Source organism: Aythya fuligula, chromosome Z (genome assembly GCF_009819795.1).
Source record: "Aythya fuligula isolate bAytFul2 chromosome Z, bAytFul2.pri, whole genome shotgun sequence".
Classification (NCBI taxonomy): Eukaryota; Metazoa; Chordata; class Aves; order Anseriformes; family Anatidae; genus Aythya; species Aythya fuligula.
In genome coordinates, this window is record NC_045593.1 from 84,801,927 (window position 1) to 84,820,143 (window position 18,217).

General features: G+C 44.4%; 1 protein-coding gene across 5 annotated transcripts in view; it reads right to left on the reverse strand.

The window, feature by feature from the left end:
• Positions 1 to 432: 432 nt before the first annotated feature.
• Positions 433 to 18,217, reverse strand: part of PAX5 (paired box 5) — a 137,363-nt gene continuing 119,578 nt past the window's right edge. For all 5 annotated transcript variants that reach the window (XM_032206087.1, XM_032206086.1, XM_032206085.1 and 2 more), the window contains 2 exons: positions 9,190 to 9,276; positions 433 to 509 (listed from right to left, as the gene is read on the reverse strand). In XM_032206087.1, the coding sequence (XP_032061978.1) occupies positions 433 to 509; positions 9,190 to 9,276 (164 nt within the window). The remainder of the gene's footprint in view (positions 510 to 9,189; positions 9,277 to 18,217) is intronic.

Sequence of the window (18,217 nt, forward strand, 5' to 3'; positions counted from 1 at the left end):
AATAAAATAAAAATTGCGTTGAGTCTCACAGCCTGTTTCAGTGTGCAGTAAGAGGAAGCCACCCCAAGCAGGGAGGCTCAAGCCTCTTCCTTATCCCCAGATACAGCCGTGGCACCCACAGGCAATTAAAGCAGTAGCCAGCCGGCTGCAAAAGACATGAAACTACTGCATTTTTATGACCACATAAAGTGTCAGGAGAACCATATCCTCCTGTTTCTTCATTTTGTTTGAGACCCAGATAACACCTCCAGAATTAAGAAAACAATAATATTAAGTTCACCAAGTCTAAAGAGTAAAATTTCAATTAGCTTGTTCCTACTAGATACTTTCTCCTTCCCTTGCAGGGTGACTTGCATGGTTGTGGCAAGGTGACTCAATGCAGTTGTCCCAGGCAGTATATTTTTGTAAGTGTTTGGGCTCCGGGCTCCAGGGTCAGTGGCGGTCATAGGCAGCAGCCGCTGCAGGTGGGGCGGCTCCACGGGCTGCAGCGCTGTAGTAGTATGGAGAGCCTGGAAGAGAAGAGACCACTGTGAAGAAGACAAACGTGGAATGGTGCCAGCTTGCACCGTGCCAGCACAGACAGCAGATAGCTCTCCAGCTTGAGTTCAGACTCAGAGGAGTAAAGGCCAGGTGATTAAAATAAAATTCACAGTCACAAATTCTGCATGAGAATATTGCTGGAGCTGCTTTGCATTTCTGCTGGCTAGCAGAACCAGATATCTGGTTCCCTTACTCCACCTAAAACATTAATTTCATTTACATTGCAAAAAGTGGATTACTTGTTAGAGTAGAAGGTTGAACCGTTCCAGCTACTAAAACATTACAGGACTCTGACTTCTCTGGTGTTGTTGTTTGGGTTTTTGTGTGTGTGTGTGTTTATTTTTCTGTCCTTTTAGAAGAATGCAGAGTTTGAACCCAAAGTATTCAACATATTTTACTGGACTCAAAAATATTTTCCCTGTTTCTCAAGATACTTCTTTCAAGGAATAAACCCCTGGCTTTTGCTTAGCTCTGGCAATGATGTTGAAGATACAGAAAGAACAGTGAAATTTGTGCTACTGGATCTGCTTCTGTGATGGCCACACTACATTGGCCTCCATCTGGCCAGAGAAAGCCCTTTGTCATCTAACAAATTTGCTGAAGGGAGAAATTGTCTCAGAAAATATCACTTAGTAGTGAAATTGAATTCAGTGAAAGTGAGTTTGAACTCAGAAATTATGTTACAACTACCTACAGTGAATAACATCTTATCTGAAGAAGTATCAAGTGCTCTATATGACAGCTTCTGAAACAGGCACTTCACTCGCAAGCTGATCAAATAAAGATACATTTTATTTTTTTCATTCAGTACATGTATTACACATCTGAGTGAACTATGCAGATTGATAAGTGCTGATACACTCATCTAGCATGACAAGGCCTGAAAAATATTGATGATGACTTTTCTGCCCTGCAGTGCTAAGCAGTAGGCTGGGTGATCACTGAATCTGGATTGACTGCTGAAATAAGGAAGAGTGTTAGACTTCACTTGTATCTAGACATACACAAATTTGTCTAGACAATACAAAGTATTAAATCAGTTCCATGTACACTGGAGAGGAAACCAGCTCTGATGTGGTGTAAGAAGAGTAAAACAAAAAATATTTCCTAGTGCTGTCAGTTCAGTCTCCAAGTCACCAGCAGAGTTTCACATTCAGGAAATGTAAGGCAGGCCACAGTGTGGAAGAAACCCCGTGGAAGGATTCACACCTGGACTCTTGTGTCCAAAACCCCCCAGAAAGGTTTGGACGAGCAATAAAAAGCCAACACAGGGATCTGCTCTGGAGCAGGATGGGCTGTAGTATCAGGTTCAAAGAGCACCCTACCCCATCCAGAAAGCTGTGAGTTGATCCCGAACAACCTGCCTGTGCTCTGCCTGGGACATGAGCAACAGCCTCACAGGCATCGCAAGGAGGCTCTCCACGCCCAGGCATGTGGCTTTTCACAGTCATAGTAACTTCTGCAGCTTCAGCAACGTGGAGGAGCTGATACTTCCAGGAGATGGTGACAACACTAGTCCTCAGGTGGGTGTGTGGACAATTCAGCAAAGCAACAGTGGAAGTGATGTCGAAGATGCATCTTCTGTCCTTTGCTTCCCATCACAGATTCACAAATTCTGCTCTGGCAGGTCCACAGGCTGCCAAAGACCTTATATAGGCCCAGCGTGCCACTGCTCCATCCATACCACCTCCACAGCCACAACACATCATTTGCATTTGAGATTAACACCCTCCATGTGAGATAACATCTGAGCAGTGGGCATGGAGGACCATGGGGCCACCAGAGGTTGTGGAGGTAGTACGAAGGAGAATTCAACTGCACACCTTGAGTCTTTGTCTTGCTTCCTCTCCTCTGCACGCTCTGCCAAGAAGCCTCTGCACTGGGGCAATGGAGTATTTTTTGGCTTCCCCTCCTCTTTCATAGCCTCCGTCTGAAGTCAGGCGTGCTTTTGGCTTTGCTGTTTACCTCAAAAAGGCATGACTCGTTCAAAAGCCCAAGAACAGAGCTAGAATCACATCACCACTTCTAAGAGGAAGCCCGTGGACATTTAGTGTTAACTATCAGCTCAGGATGGTGCTATAATTGCAACACACAGGGCTTTCTTCACTTTCTGCCCAACATGACCTGTCTGAGGTGCTCAGGCTCCAAAACTCAGCTCTTTCCTCTTTGCAGCTCTGGTATGGAATGAGAAAGGCCAGCAAAATAAGTGCTGCTTCCCGGAAAGAGTAAGACAGCCCTACCAGCTTAAACACTTCCCAAAACACTGCTATTGCTGGATCCAACAGGATTCCACTAACATGCAAGCTCACCTGTTTCTTCTGCTTTCCTCCTGAGCACATTGTCAGGAAGTTAGCTCAGGCTTTATCACCAGCCTGATGCTGCCAATTTCCAAGCTGGTACAAGCCAATACATCAAAAAAATGGAGCTCAGCTAATATGTACCATTGCATAGCACATCCTCAGCACAGCCATGAAAAAGAAACTTCTTTCTCATGATCAGAGTCCTACCAAAGCACATGATACTTTTCTGCTGCAACCCTGATGGATCAGAAACTACAGGATTTGGGCATGGGAGCATGGCTTCTGCAACAGTCAGTGCTGCAGCAGCAGAGTTTGTACACAGGGGCCTGCCACATCTGTGAGGAGCATTGTCCTCAGTGCTTCAACCATCCAACATATCATGCAAACCTGCTGCAAAGGGATGAGTTTAAAGAAGGTAAACCAAGTTTCAGGGCTGTGGCTTCAGTTGTCCAGAAGGGTAGTCACATGTTAACCATGCATCAGAGGAATTCAATACTCTGAACTTGGCCAGTGAAGTAACTGGCCAAGGTAAACATTTGCAAAGATATTTGCAGAACTTGTAGGTAGGCACTCATCACATCTAGATTTGTTAACTAAATTTAAGTATTTTAAGCAGTAACCAAGAGAGGCAAGGGCAGATCACTTCAGAGAGTACACATTCTATTTACATTTATGTAAGTGTTGGGCTGACAGCCTTGCATTACCTGCAAGGGCACCACAACTGCTGTCCATGCCTGGACTCTTGTCTTCTAGGTAACTAACACTAGAGTAACAAATCCCAGCCTTGGGAATTGTATTTCACAGAAGATAATATTGGACAACTTCACGAGAACAGTAAATGCCATTCTCGCAGCCATCCAAGATTGCTGTACACATCCCAGCAAAATGGAAGCCTCTGGGTAAATGATGCTGTTTTGATAGAGCAAACTAAGCTCATAGGATCACTGAATCATAGAACATCCCAAGTTGGAAGGGACACATAAGGATCATCAAGTCCAACTCCTGGCACCACGCAGGTCTACCCAAAAACTCAGACCATATGACTAAGAGCACAGTCCAAACGCTCCTTAAACTCCAGCAGGCTTGGTGCAGTGATCACTTCTCTGGGTAGCCTGTTCCAGTGAAGAAGCCTCTTGGTGAAGAGCCTCTTCCTGATGTCCAGCCTGAATGTCCTCTGTCGCAGCTTGACACCGTTCCCTTGGGTCCTACCACTGGTCACACAGAGCGGTGCCTTCCTCTCCGCTCCCCTTCAAAAGGAGGCTGTAGGTCGCGATGAAGGCCCCCCTCAGCCTCCTCTTTTCCAGGCTGAACAGGTCCAGTGCCCTCAGCCACTCCTCGTACATCTTTCCCTCTAGGCCCTTCAGCGTCTTTGTCGCCCTTTGCAGCTCAATGCTGCAAACTCAGCCATTCACCAAACTTTGAAACTTGCCTGCTGTCTAACTGGTTTGGGGGGAGGGATGTTCAAAATGACAACAGGAGAAAGGACACCTTTACCCTGTCAAGCAATACAGCAAAAGTGGCACAAAAGAGATCAGGCGACTGAGATGTCCACTCTGTCCTAAAGCAAAGACAGCTTAGGCATGTTTCTGTTCCCCAATAGTTCCATCTGAGTTGTCTCTGCTGCTACAGCATCTCAGCGTAAAAAAACCTGCTAGGCTCTTGGAGACCCAGGTGAAACTGCTGTGTTCACAGAGCAAGGGCACCAGGAGGACTGGAGCAAAGGATGGCAGCAATATGTCTTTGATGCTTTCCAGAGGCCTTACACTTCTTCTGGGTTTCATTTCTCCAGTTTACATTTCAGCAGTGAAATAAAAAGCTTGTATTTAAAGTGAAAAATGAAAACATCACAAAGCAATCACTCTTTCTCCCTGTCACCATACTACCATCCAGAATAGACTTGTCCATCCTTTTGTCATTTTTCCTTTCTAATTCATATTATCATCAATTTATTTCTTGACACAGTCATTTCTGGTGCCTACTTGTTCTCTAATCCTTTCACAGGAACCCACAGAAGAACCGAACATAATCCTAATTGACCAGCTTTAAGCCCTCCCCTCACAGGAGGCTGTGCCAGCACCATGACTTTGTAGGCAACCCCGAGAGGAAGCCCTCCCAGACAAGGCACATGAACCACATCCATGCAGGAGAAGGAGCAGCACATCAAGCAAAACCTGCCGTGAACAGCATCAAGTCGAAAGCAATGAGAGAGAACGGTAAAGAAGTTATTGCAACAAGCCAGCATGAAATTGAATCGTTTTTCTTCATTAGACTGCCTTCCTGTTATCCACTTTTAGCGTGTGCTTGTTGAGCAGACTCTACACCGGCATGCCTGCCAGGCCTTGCAGACAGTGACGGACTGAGCCCTCAGTGCACGCATGCTTGCTTCCTGGCATGTTTGTGTGCATGCCTTTGTGCACATCCCTGTATTATAGCAGCTTCAGGTCATTAACAGCACGGTGGAGAAAAAAAAAAAGAAAAAAAAAAAAGACACCTTTTTCTCCACCTCTTCCTATTGCTTCCATGAGGACACCTGGCTACAGCCACTGAGATGGATGCGACACCAGCAGCCAGCTCTTGCATTATCCATCCTCCCTGCACAGCCTGATAGAAACCCAGGGATTGCCATCATTGCTGCTGCAGTCAGGGATGGACGAGTCGTGTCAAGACATGCTGCAAATGCTTGCTGTGTCCATGCTGAAGAGCTAGGTATTGGTACTACTGGGGTTGATGGCAGGACAGAAGGGTGGGAAGAGGCCACAAAGCTGCAGCAGTGAAGGGATTTCTTCTTTTGCCCCTGGTTCTCTTGACCACTCTGGAGGACTGTAGGTTGGTTCTCTCCCCCTCCACAAGAGCTAAAGACCACAGTGTTTCAGATTGCCCCAGAAAGAAAGGTGCGTGGTCACCCTCTTGTATCAGTTCATGTGCTAGCCGGAGCAGATGTGGGTGGGCTGCCTGGTGCTCCTTTTGCAGCAAGCACAGAGCAGGCATGGAACCAACAGCAAGCAGCTGGTTCTCTGGTGGGCCATACAGCTGTTCTGTACCTCATGCAAGCCTCCCCAGAGCACAGTCCTACCTCACAGTGGAGAAACTGTCTCACTCCTCTCACTGCTGCTCCACATTCACACAAGACCAGGGACTAATGACCCAAGTCTTTATGCTATTCTTAACGTTCTTTATTCATATTCTCCTTATTCCTCCCCCCAAACCATTTTTCAACCCCAGTATCCTTTCTTGCTGGCGCTTACAAATCACTGCATCTCTCTTTTAAATTCCTCTTTCACAGATTTGAGCCTGGTGTGATTGCTGCAGTGCAATTCTTCCTTGCCAGAACAGGGAATTAATTGAACATAGGTGCTGTTAAGTGCTTAGAGTATTACAATTTCATCTTGGTGAAGGGAGAGGGACTTAGTAAAACAAACTGTGTCAGTCCATGTACCAGTCCTGATTAATTTTGTCAAGGTTTCTGCTTTGAGGCTGATACTGCCAGAGCTTGCTCTCAGGAGAGAATTAGTAAATGTACTCACGTATACTGAGAAGAGTGGAAGCATCCTGGATATAGCTTAAATTAACCTCCTCTCTACTGCAGGTGCTCAGATTTGTAACACAGAGCCTTCTGAGTGTGCAAGGAGACTTGGAGCAGGCATTTAAGGCTCTGCAACAGATTCTTACTTGCCCTGAATTACTACTGAGTTTAGTGGGCATCTTGGCACATGAATGGAGTGCCAGATTAGGCTCCCAAGGATAACAGAACAGTATGGATAACTGGGCTCTCTGCATGATACAGGAGACCTACAGACAATGGCCAACCATGGACATTCTTAGGTTGTATGGCTGCATCTGGACGTTGCAGTGTCTCTTGGAGCACCTGCTCACCGGCCTTGCCATCCAGCACAATGTTGGCACAGACAAGAGCTCCATGCTCCAGTTAGGTCCAGTAGACTCCCAGTAAATGCATTTTCAAACTTAACACCATTTTGCTTTTGGTGCTCTTCTGACACAAAAAAAAAAAAAAAAAAAAAAAAAAAAAAAAAAAAGGAATCTCAAAGGTTCAGCTCAGTCAAGACCTCACTGCTACAGTTCTTAGTTCTTACACTGTGACCATAGACAGATACTACCTGAGCACCACAGAGAGCTACAAATTATGTCAGATCTTAACCAGCTCAGCAATACCTACACTGATGACAGAAGCAAAGTGGAGCAGGTATTTTAAACCATCACTGGCCAGACAAGGGAATTCCTCCTCCAAAGGAAACTCCAGCACTTCTGGTTTTGTGATCATGCTAAAGGAGCAGTAAGTTCTTCCTGAGGACTTGCTGCAGAACAAATATTCCCATTTATTTTTCTTTCCAATGTATCAAAAGCTTTCAGTCTCATCATTCCCATTCAGTGTGCCACAGTGCAATCATAACATGATATAGCAGTGATTGATAGTGTACTTACTGAAACACACAATTTTGAAAATATCAAAATGAAATGCTTCATATAGGATAAAAACAAGGAATCTAAAAGTATAGATTTAACAACTCTTGATAACAAAAAATTATTATTGTATTTACGCTGTGCAACATTTCAGGTTCAATAAATCTGTAGTTTCCGAAGGAAAATGGTAGCATTCAAATCTTTTTGCCCTTGCCCCCTTTAAACACATGTTCACAGCATGCTACTGAATAAATACTGTATAAACGCTCACTGGTTTGAGATGTGAGCCTTACAGTCCATTCACTTTAAGGTGAGGAGCACACACTCATTTCAGCTGTGGTCCCCCCACATATTCAAAGAAGAGAAAGAATTTGCCCCCAGAAGTTTATCATCCAAAAAGAAAACAAGGAAAAAGAAGCAAATCCTCTCCTGCACTTGCAGGCAATTTGCAGGCACAAGTCTGCAACCCAGGAGCCTTGCCAAAAGCCACTCTTGTTATGTAGAAAGGAGGACTTTGAGTTGGGTTTTCACTTATTCTGAAAATCCTGCTGGTTTATTCACAGGTTTGCAGGAAAATTAAAAAAAAAAAAAAAAAAAAAGAAGCCATGCACATGCAAGACCTGGCTTCCAAGGCCTCCCTTCAGCAGTAGGTTAAAGCATCTCATCTGCTTCCAAAGGAGTTGCAAAACCAGGAACTAGGAAATAACTGCATGCACTCTTCTACTGGCTAAAGCGGCTTCCTTCATGCAGCCAAACCAAAGTCTTGCAGGCACTCCTGGCTGTGGCCATGGTAACTACGGGTTTAAGCACAGGGTCTCCCCTGGCTTTGTACAGCTATGCCCATCTATATTAGCTGAAGATCTGTTCTCTGATTTATGATGGAAGCACTAACAAACCCTTAAATGTGGCACAGCAAATAGCAGTAGTATACCAGCACCATGGCATGAGAGGCAGAGGCTGTCTATTGCTCCCGAAGGATTTGTTTAAGGACAAGAACTATGATGAATACAGCCTGGGTGGCTCAATTACATGGGGACTCAATTACTTAAAACAAAGAAACTGGATGAAAAAAAAAAAAAAAAAAGACAAAAATTCAAAATTATTTCTCCGCTGGAGGTCACATATAACAGCCTTGTCATCCATAAATCTGGAAATCTCTAAGGCATGCTATTCCTGTGTTGAGAGATGACAATTAATTGGTATTTTACTTACCTCATCCATGCAAATTATGCAGGGAAAAATTCTAATTACTGCATGCTACATGTGTACAAGGTCAAAGTGGGCCAGCTTTTGACAGTGGTGTAAAATGGATTATGTTTATGCTTCACATGAGGGCCATGATCCTGCATGAGCCACAGGGCTCCTACCCCCCACCATTTATGAAAACCCATGCAGACATCAGTGAGATTGCACTGGCACGACAGTCCCTTGCAGAAGAAAAGCTGGATTTGGTGAAAGAACAATTGAAGAGCATGCACAACATGAGGGCTGGGAGAAAGGGAAAGGGCTGGAGGCAGCAAGAAAATAACATTGCAGAGAGTGCAGGGGCTCACATCTGACTGTAACAGACACAGCAACTTCTTGAAGCAGGTGTCCCAATAAAACACCACTAGTTTTGTACAAATAGGATTCCTTGCCCTCCAGAAATGGGCATCCAGTCTTCCAACAATGCCTTGTGTTTGTCAAATGATTTTATGGAGCAGAAACAGGAAGACAAGAGGTTTTGGCATGGGGCTTCCTGCTGGCAAGAGGAACTAAGAGCATTATCATGCCCCAACAAAGATCTGCAGCCACTCACCAGGGAAGAGCACTGGGATGTAGGACCGCACCAGGACATGCATTCTGCGTCCCCTGGTGGTGGATAATTGCCTCCAGCTTATGAATGAGCCACAGCTAGCAACGCACCCTGAAGGGAGGGGCAGTAACTTACCAAGGAGTCCAGGATTGGGAAACCTCCAGGAATCATTGTACGTTGAATATTGTGGATGGCTGTATGGGCTCCCAGAAAACTCACTCCCTAAATAAAAGGAAAACAGAAGAAAAAGAAAAAAAAGAAAAGACAAAAGAAAAGATCATTTGATTTAAGACTGCAGTTGTTCATGTGGGAAAGGAACTATTCAGTATGTGCTATACTCTAGTGAAGACTCTCATAAAAGCACTGATGATCACTCTCTTTGAAGAAGGGCAATCTGGATGGCCAAATTATTAAATGAATGGGAACAGTCATCTTTTATGTGTTCTTCTTGCACTGTAGATCATGCCTGATGAGGTGGCGGGATTTTCTCACACCGCCTGTACTGCAGGAGCAAGACAGCTTGGAGGAATGGAGAAGAGTCTGGGATACATCTAAGGGGCTGGCCATTGCCACTGTGGTCCTACAGCAGGACAAGAAATGCAATCCTGGGACAGAGCTGGTCAACTAGGCTCTCTACTGGGAGGAGAAGACAAATCAGCTAATCTTCTAGGTATTGAATATCATTCCAGGCTCTCCAGGAGAACATGGTTTTAGTCCCAGGCTTCCATAGATCATTTTAACCAAAGGAGAGGGATGCTGGCATTGGTTTCAGGTGGCTTTGAAACCTTCTGAACCAATGCACAGTAAATACTCAAAGAGTCACTGTTATTTATCTTCTTGTGAGCTCCTGCTTTCCCCATCTGTTTGTTCCCTGCATGTATTCTCCTGTTTCATACCTCAGCTGCAAGCTCATCAGGGCAGTGCTCATCATGTAGCTCTGACCCTGGGCAGGGCACCCAGCTACAGCACCACAAAAATACAAATACTGCCATTGTTTTGTTAGGGCATGTTACACAAATGACAGTTTCTCCTGCTCTCTTTCTATCTTTCTTCCTTCTTTCTTGCTCCCTCTCAAGTACACAAATACATACAAAACAGCACAGCAGGAGAAATTTTCCTTTGCAAAGTGGTGGAGAAGGCTGCCAGGCTGAAGAAGGAAGATGCTGTCTGTAGCCTTCAGCTGTTCTGGTCCTTGGCTATGGCACGGCTTCCACATCGCACTCAGGGACTGCCTTTAACCAGCCAAGCAGCAGAGCCACACCACCAACACCTGGCAGCAACATCCCACCAACCTGCTGGCATAAGTGGCAAACCTGCACAGGGATCACAGCTTCACCCTGCACTGAAGCAGTTAAGCCCAGAACAAACCAGTTCTATTTTATTTTATTTTATTTTATTTTATTTTATTTTATTTTATTTTATTTTATTTTATTTTATTTTATTTTATTTTATTTTATTTTATTTTATTTATTTTATTTTATTTATGAGCCTTATGCATCATTGTTTCTCCCTACCTCTATTTACGGATGTGTAGAGTACTAACTACAGACAGGTCATCTGACATCTCCATGGGTAGACCTGCACCTTGCTTGGAGCAGCAGACACTGGCTTTGCAGGCCAGGAAGACAGGACAGACAGACCATGCCTCTGGCCCAGCATTTTTCTTTTCTTTACATGTGCCTCCTCCAGCTGTTACACACTGGTTGGCCAAGGCACGTTTGCAGGAGCACAAGCAGAAAATAAAGATTTGTACAGCTGCAGGTGGGACCATTAAATGCCCATTCTGTTAAGTGCCAATTGTGTTTTGACTACATTTCTACAGAAGTTCAGAACAGCTTTTCATTACTACTTCTAAGAAACAGTATTCATTCTAGCAGCCATGGAAAATAGGATTGGAAAATCCTATTGGAAAAGGATTTGTTTCCAAATCCTTCTATGTGGTGCAACACATTTACATTTATTTACATATCCTCCCTAGTCCTTGTCCTTCTGGATCATAGACAACTTTAGTACCCGACCACTACCTCCATTCAGTACTCACCCTTGTTGGCTAAAAAACAAGGCACAGAGAAAGCAGCACAGACAGAAGCAGGAACCATCTGAGGTCCCAGATGCACTGGCAAAGATGTTCCCACTGCCTTCCCTGCCTTCTGCTAGCTAGAAAGTAGAAAGCAAGCTTATTCCTGCGGGACACAAGTACTGCTGCAGCCACTTTTATTCAGGAAAAGCCAGGGGAAAAAAAAAAAAAAAAAAAAAAACACTCTGGTCACTTCTTGTGACTCTCTGCTGCACCTGAGACTGTCTTCTCAGTCAGGTGTTTTCTCTGCTTTTCTCGCATTCCACCAGGTCTCTGACTCGGCTCTGTCCTAGTGGTGTTTGCTGAAGCCTACAAAGCCTATGGGTGGCAAACTGGTTGTTATCTTAACGGCTGAGTAATATCATCTTTTCCAGCCCTTGGAGGCTCAAGCCCAATTTCTCCTTCCAAGTGTGTGCCGCACAAAGACCCCTTCATCCTGTGAATACTTTTTCCTGTGGACACATTGGCTTCCCCAGGGGTTTCATTTTTTTTTAATTTTCAGAGGTTTGACAGAGGTTCAGTTGCACGGGAGCATGACTATTAAAATAATAAAATATTCACTGAAGCTTCCCAATGTTTTTCAGGCTGGACATAGCACAAGACCAGGGCAGGTGTGCATGGCCCACCGTGCCGCTGCTGCCTGGCTGACACAACTTGCACACGTGTCTCTGCACCGTCCTTCCTGGGATCTGCACAGTGTACGGACAGAGGAGCACAATGGACAGGACAGCCTCTGCTCCCTGCTGCAGACCCTTTGCGCAAGAAGCAGTCCTGGGTGTGGAGAAGAGTCTGCCCAGCTGCTTTGTGTGCAGGCTGAACAAATGTCACACCAAGCCATTGTGCCCTTGCATGACCCGAGCCCATCAGGAGACGGGACAACACATCCCTCTGTGAGTCCTGGGCATTTTCACCTGGAACATCATGCTCCCTCACACACTTACACTGTGCACACTGCTAAGTAGGCAGCTGTGCTTTCTAAACATTCAGCAGCGCTGCAGCTTGACTATGGGCTGACATTTCATTGTCTCATCCTCTCTTGCTTTGCTCTCCTCCCCCCAAAATCTCCACTACCCTCTTCCCTTCACACAAACACACACACATATCTTGGACCCTCTCTGGGGGATGCTCTGGTGCCTGTCAGGCTGAGGCTTCCAATTCTCTGTTTTTTATGCCTCAGTGGTCAGGGTGTCAAGCTCCTGCAGTACAGACCAGCCAGGAGCTCGAAGAGTCACTGAACACCATCAGTTCAGTGACAGTATTGCTTGCTTCTTAACATACTCTGCATATCCATCAGCCTTGCAAAAAGAGATTGGGGGAGGAGGTAAGGGGGACAGAAAGGGAAAGGAAAACGAGAGAAAAGGAATAAGGATGGGAGGGGAAAGAGGAGAAGTGGGGGAGAAAGTCACAAGCCCTGCGGCTATCATCACAATGTGTGGGCAGACAAATGGTACAGCCACAGTGAAACTAAACTAGATGAATGAATGCTGCATGAATGCCTCATGAGTTTCACCAGATATTCCAAAGCCCATCAGATATACTTCTTGACAGCACTGCTTAGTGGCCAGCCCCACTCAAAAAGTACAACAGAGCAGCTACCCTGGGATACAGACACACATAGAGCAGGGGTGGCAATCTGTTCCTTCATGTTGGACAGCACCACCCCATCCCTGCTGACCCAAACCCAGTCTGTTACGATAGTACTGCTGCTATAGCCAAAAAGGCTGCACTAGAGGTAGAGGTCTCATTTTGAAAGGTTTAAGAGGGAAGAGTGATTCACAGAAACTGTGCTACGACACAGCAGCAAACCTGAAGAGAAGAACTCCATCCAGAGATGGTAGGACAGAGACATAGTCACCCTCACCATGGGTTGAGCCCCAGGAGCAAATGCAGAGCTTGGTGGTGGTGGTGAAGCCTGCTTTGTCCTCTCTGCCCTGTTTCCACTGGGGATTAACAACTCAGTTTTACCTGTCAGTTTGGTTTTAAGGTAAAGGCTCCACTAAGTTTCCAAAGTGATGCACAGGACTGAAAACCTGTATTTAAAAATCACAAAAAAATAAAATAAAAAATACACAAAGAGAAGATTTCATGGTGTGTTTAAAAATACCAAGGCTTAAGAAAACTGCCTGTACAGGGGACCAGGGAGGCTGCATGTACCTCTGTACACAAGGTACTGGACTTAGCCCAACTCACAAAACTTATCTAAACTTTAGGTGTTTGGACTGAGCTCTTTGTCAGGTCCTTTCTGTACTCAGCAGAGAAATGGGGTACCCCAGAAATCAGTCAGCCCACTAAATTCATACCTGAAAGAGGTGGGGGTGGCTGATATCTCTCCCTGTTATATCAAACGTGGTACATGTTACCTGCTCTAACTCAGTGAGGCTGTGGCATGTGCTGGCTGGTCTTGATGCAGGTGCACAGCATGCACCCAGGAGCTGTCCTGGGAGCTCCTCCTGAAATCAGGTGCCCTACTGCTCTTAGGAGCTCAAGGGAAGATTGAGGGTGCTGCAAACCTTCCTTGCCCACTGAAAGGCAGAAGAATGGGCAGAACAGCAGAAGGAAAAGCAGATGTTGTTGGCTGGCCCTAGGAGAGCAACATGCATGTGCACTAAGAGGGTGTTCACAGATATCTCTGCACAAGCTTAGGGGATGTCTCCCCCTGCAAGAGGTTGCATTAACCATGTTTCCGAGGCTGGCTGTGCAACTCAGCCAGCTCCAGCCTTCAGACAGGTGCAGAAGCTCCAGTTCTCACCAGCTTCACAGAGATACAGGGGGTACTATATGCTTAAACCTTGCTCAAGTCAAGATGGGAAGATTTGCAGTCAATCTCAGCTAGCTTTGGGTCTTGGTAGGTGAGAGGGGAATGCAAATTATTTTCCATCCTTTGTGTTTGTTTGTTTTTCAATGGGATGCTGTAACCATAGAGGATTGTAAGTTAGAAGGGATCTGTGGGGGTTATCTGCTCCAAACCTGCCCTCAAAGGAGAGAGAGCTTCGAATCTAGCCAAGTTTTGGAAATCTCCCAGGATGGAGATTCACAGCTTCACTGGGCCACTGGGCCACAAAGTCTGGCCACTATCACTGTGCAGCATGGAGAAGATCTGGCTCACTGCTGTCTCACTAGATAGCACAGCTGTAGTGAATTTGTCCCTTAATATTTTATTCTTAAGATCGTGTAACATTTAACAGTAGAAACTAGCAACCTAATCAAATATGAAGAATTTTTGTGACCCAGCTGCTGGTATCCTTTCACTGAAATACAAAGTTTTACAAATACTTAACAAACAAGTTTGTTTTAACATTTCCAAGCTCATCACAGAGCTGTGATTCCCAAGGAAAACAAGCCTCGGAGTCACACAAGATCCTGAGAATCAGAAGCTCTGGAGCCAGTGAAGTGCTAACTAGAGCTGGCAAGGTGAAGGTGGACGTGTTTGAACACTCCTTTCACTCCATTTTCTCAGTTCAGATAGTAAGTTTTGTGCACATGTTTGGAACAGGAAGAATCCATCAAGACCATGGAGACAAATGTTTATATCAGTGTTATGGTTTCAGGATACCACCTACAGACCTGATCCAGGCTTGACTTCCTCTGTAATCAATTGTTTCATGCAGAAATCAGTGAAAAAATTCAGGCAATTGAGTAAGAATTGGCCTGTCTGCTATGTTTGCAGCCCGGCTGTAACTAAGTGAACCACTGAATTACAGAATCGGACTCTTCACAATATTTTTTTCTCAACACTTCTCCTTCCTGGTCAGTTAGTCACTCACCAGCTCAGGGATCTTTGTATAATCTGCCTCAGATGCATCTTTTAGCAATGAGCGTCTTTCTCTCCCTTTTTAATCAGCATGTGGACACTTCCTGATGAGTATCAACTGGAGCCACTGTGAGTTATTACAACCCCCCTTCAGCTGTCCCTGGTCTCTTCTCACCAGATTGTCCAAGCCTCTATTTTTAATTCCAGTCCAAAACTGCTGCATCCTTTTGACATCCAAGCTACTGGTTTAGGACAGTGTCTTATACAGCCCTTCTATTTGGTAGACTAATAAAACAAGCCAGGGGAAAGTTTTCAATAAACACAGCTTCATGAGGGACACGAATGGGATGTTGTGGGACACAAAACAGAATTCTGACCAAGAACAACAACACTCTGCTCATTCTTTGTTGGGGTCCAGGGTAAATTCAAAACTGAGCTACTGTACCTGCCTAGAAATTGGACATCTGTAGATTAACTGTTCTCCCATTCCACCCTGACCTTCAGGCAAGGGCTGCAAGTGTCTTTATTTTTTTCACATGGCAAAGAAACATAATGTAACTTAAAAAAAAAAAATAATCTTGAGTTTTATTTGTTTTCTGTCTTTTTTTTTTTTTTTTACAGAAGTAATCACATGGATCATAAATTTCTTTGGTGAACTCCAATAACAATCATTATCCTAGTAACTAAGATATGCTTGACTGCATGGCGAGCAGGGTTAAATACTGCCCTTAGGAACAAGAATACACCAAAGGAGCCTGTTATTACCTATGAACAATATGAAATAGATGCTTTCATAATGCAACTTTAAAATCTATTACAAAAAGTGATATGTACAATAGGGCCACATGTGATATGGACTTGATGTTTAAAATATTAACCAAAGGACAGAATATGGTGCTAGCTAACACCATCTGAGGGATCAGCTTCAGCCTGGTCTAGAATCTAGTTCACACTGGGAAGCATGTGAAATAAAGTCAGACTGACAAACAAGTGCAAGACACTTTAGAAAATAATGGAAAAGATCTGGGCTCTACAGAGCTCTGTTTTGCCCTCAGGGAAGCACATCAGCTTTCCTGCAACAAGTTCTCAAGGTGGATCAGGGTAAGAGAGTAACAGGTTTGCAGCCCTGTCTGGAAACATGCAGCCTCCATTACTTACAAAACTCACTGCCCTAGAAGCTCTGTCCACATGCAGGGAAGCTAGGAAGCACTTTTCAGGTAAAACTTGCGTAGTTTCTAATCATATTTATGCAAATTTCTAACAATTTGACAAACTCCTTCCATCAACAATTAGCCCTATGTGCTTTTCCTTTTCATTCAGATATTTTCCAAACCAATCTCTTCTTTTTCTTTTAAACTCAGAGTGATTCCGAGTTTTCAAATCGAGTTCAATAATATTTTAAAAGTCAAAAAATCTCACAGAAAAAAAAAAATATATATATAGCTTTGAATCAAAAATCTTTTCATTTGATCCAAAGTAATTTTTATTGCTGCTCTTTGTTTTGCTTTGTAACCTTGAAATTCCTTTAAATATTAACATTCATTAGCAAACAAAAGAATCAGTGATTTATACTGCTGTGATCTGTAAACATCAGATGTATTTAATCAGGGTGTGTAGAAAACAATGGCTGACCACCAGTAAATGGACCACCAGTAAATCTGCTCTCTCACGTTTACCTTGTCCATAGAAGCTCCACAAATGGAGGACAATGATAACTTTACCTTCTGCTTTGCAGATGATTGGCCACTAATCTAACTGCTTGAGTACACACACAAACAGAAAATGAAATAAAATAAGGGAACAAGTAACAAAACACAACTAAAACAAAATGTATTTCAGATGCAGTGTTCACCCTGGAAAGAAAGCAAGTGGGCAAATGCACTAATAATGCCAAAAGTCTGTCGTTTTCTATCCAATTTATCTCAGTGAAAATACCCAAGTTAATAAACAGCCAAAAATCCCAGGACAAGCAAACAGAATTTGAAAGGCAATCATTGAAGGACAGGCTTGGAAAATTTTCTTCAGACTGGATTGTTAGAAAATACATCTAGAAGAATTGCTAGTCCCACATATAATGGCAGTAACTGTGTTCCAGTGAGAGATGTCTGAAAGGAAAACAGCAGCTTCAGTTTGTCATATGTTTGTTTTAGGTTTTAATGCAGACCTCATGCTCTGCTTGTATAAGACAACAAACCAGCATGCCCATTCCTGATCTCGGTGTGGGTAAACCTGACTTAGTTGGCCCAGCAAACATATTTCTGCAGACTTTGACATACCCGTTCATTCATTTTGCCAGTCTTCTTTAAACACAGTTTCATTACTCTGAAAAGATTTACACTAGCACTGAAGCAGAGCCTGGCAGGGTAAGGCAGTCACAGGCACACTCTACATCTCTTTATCTGTGGGCGGCAGGGCTTAGAGCTGTATTGCACCATCCACCAGCTGCATTTCACTCTCCCACTTTTGCAGGGAGAGTGAGGGCAACAGGGCAGCGGACATGGACCAGGGTCAATGCTCACTGCAAAGGTGGAGTGCTCATCAGGTTGCCAATTCGGAGATAAGAAATTTGTCACATCTTAGAGATGCCTTCCCCTACATGTCTAGTAAACCATGTATATTTCTCTCTCTGCAGTTTCAGGAAAAACAAGGAGGCAGCAATCCCGCTGCCTAGGAGTGTGTTTAGGTAAATGCCTTTCCTAGGTATTAGGAAAAACATCTTTACCAAGAGGGTAGTTTGATGTTGGAACAGGTTTCCTTGTGAGGTGGTCTATGTCCCGTGCCTGTTAGTGTCCAAGAGGCATTTGGATAATGCTCTGAATGACATGTTTTAACTTTGGCCAGCCCCAAGGCAGCCTGAAAGATGGACTCAACGATCTTTGTATGTTCCTTCCAACTGGAACTATTATTTTCTTTTCTTTTCTTTTCTGTTCTATGAAATGAAATGAAATGAAATGAAATGAAATGAATTAAATGATGAACGTGGAAAAATCCAGCTTCAGGCAGGGACACAGGTTTTGCTCAGTTCACAGATTGACTGTCACACAATAACTCACCCAGCAGGGAAACTGGGGAGCCTGCAGCCAGGAAAGGGAAAAGGCAAGTGCCTGGGACATCAGAAACCACTTATCAGAGTTTCTGTCCCCCCCCTGTCTGCCTCGCTTTCCCATGCCAGAGACCCCAAAACCCAGGCTTCTGCCTGCAGCCAAGGCTCTGGTCGTGATGAGCCACAGCTGTGGCTGGAGGTGGCTTATCCCAGTCAAAGCCATAGCCACTTGTCTGACCTCAGAGCATGCAGCTAGGAGGTCAGCCAGGGAGCCTGCCAACAGAGATGCCTC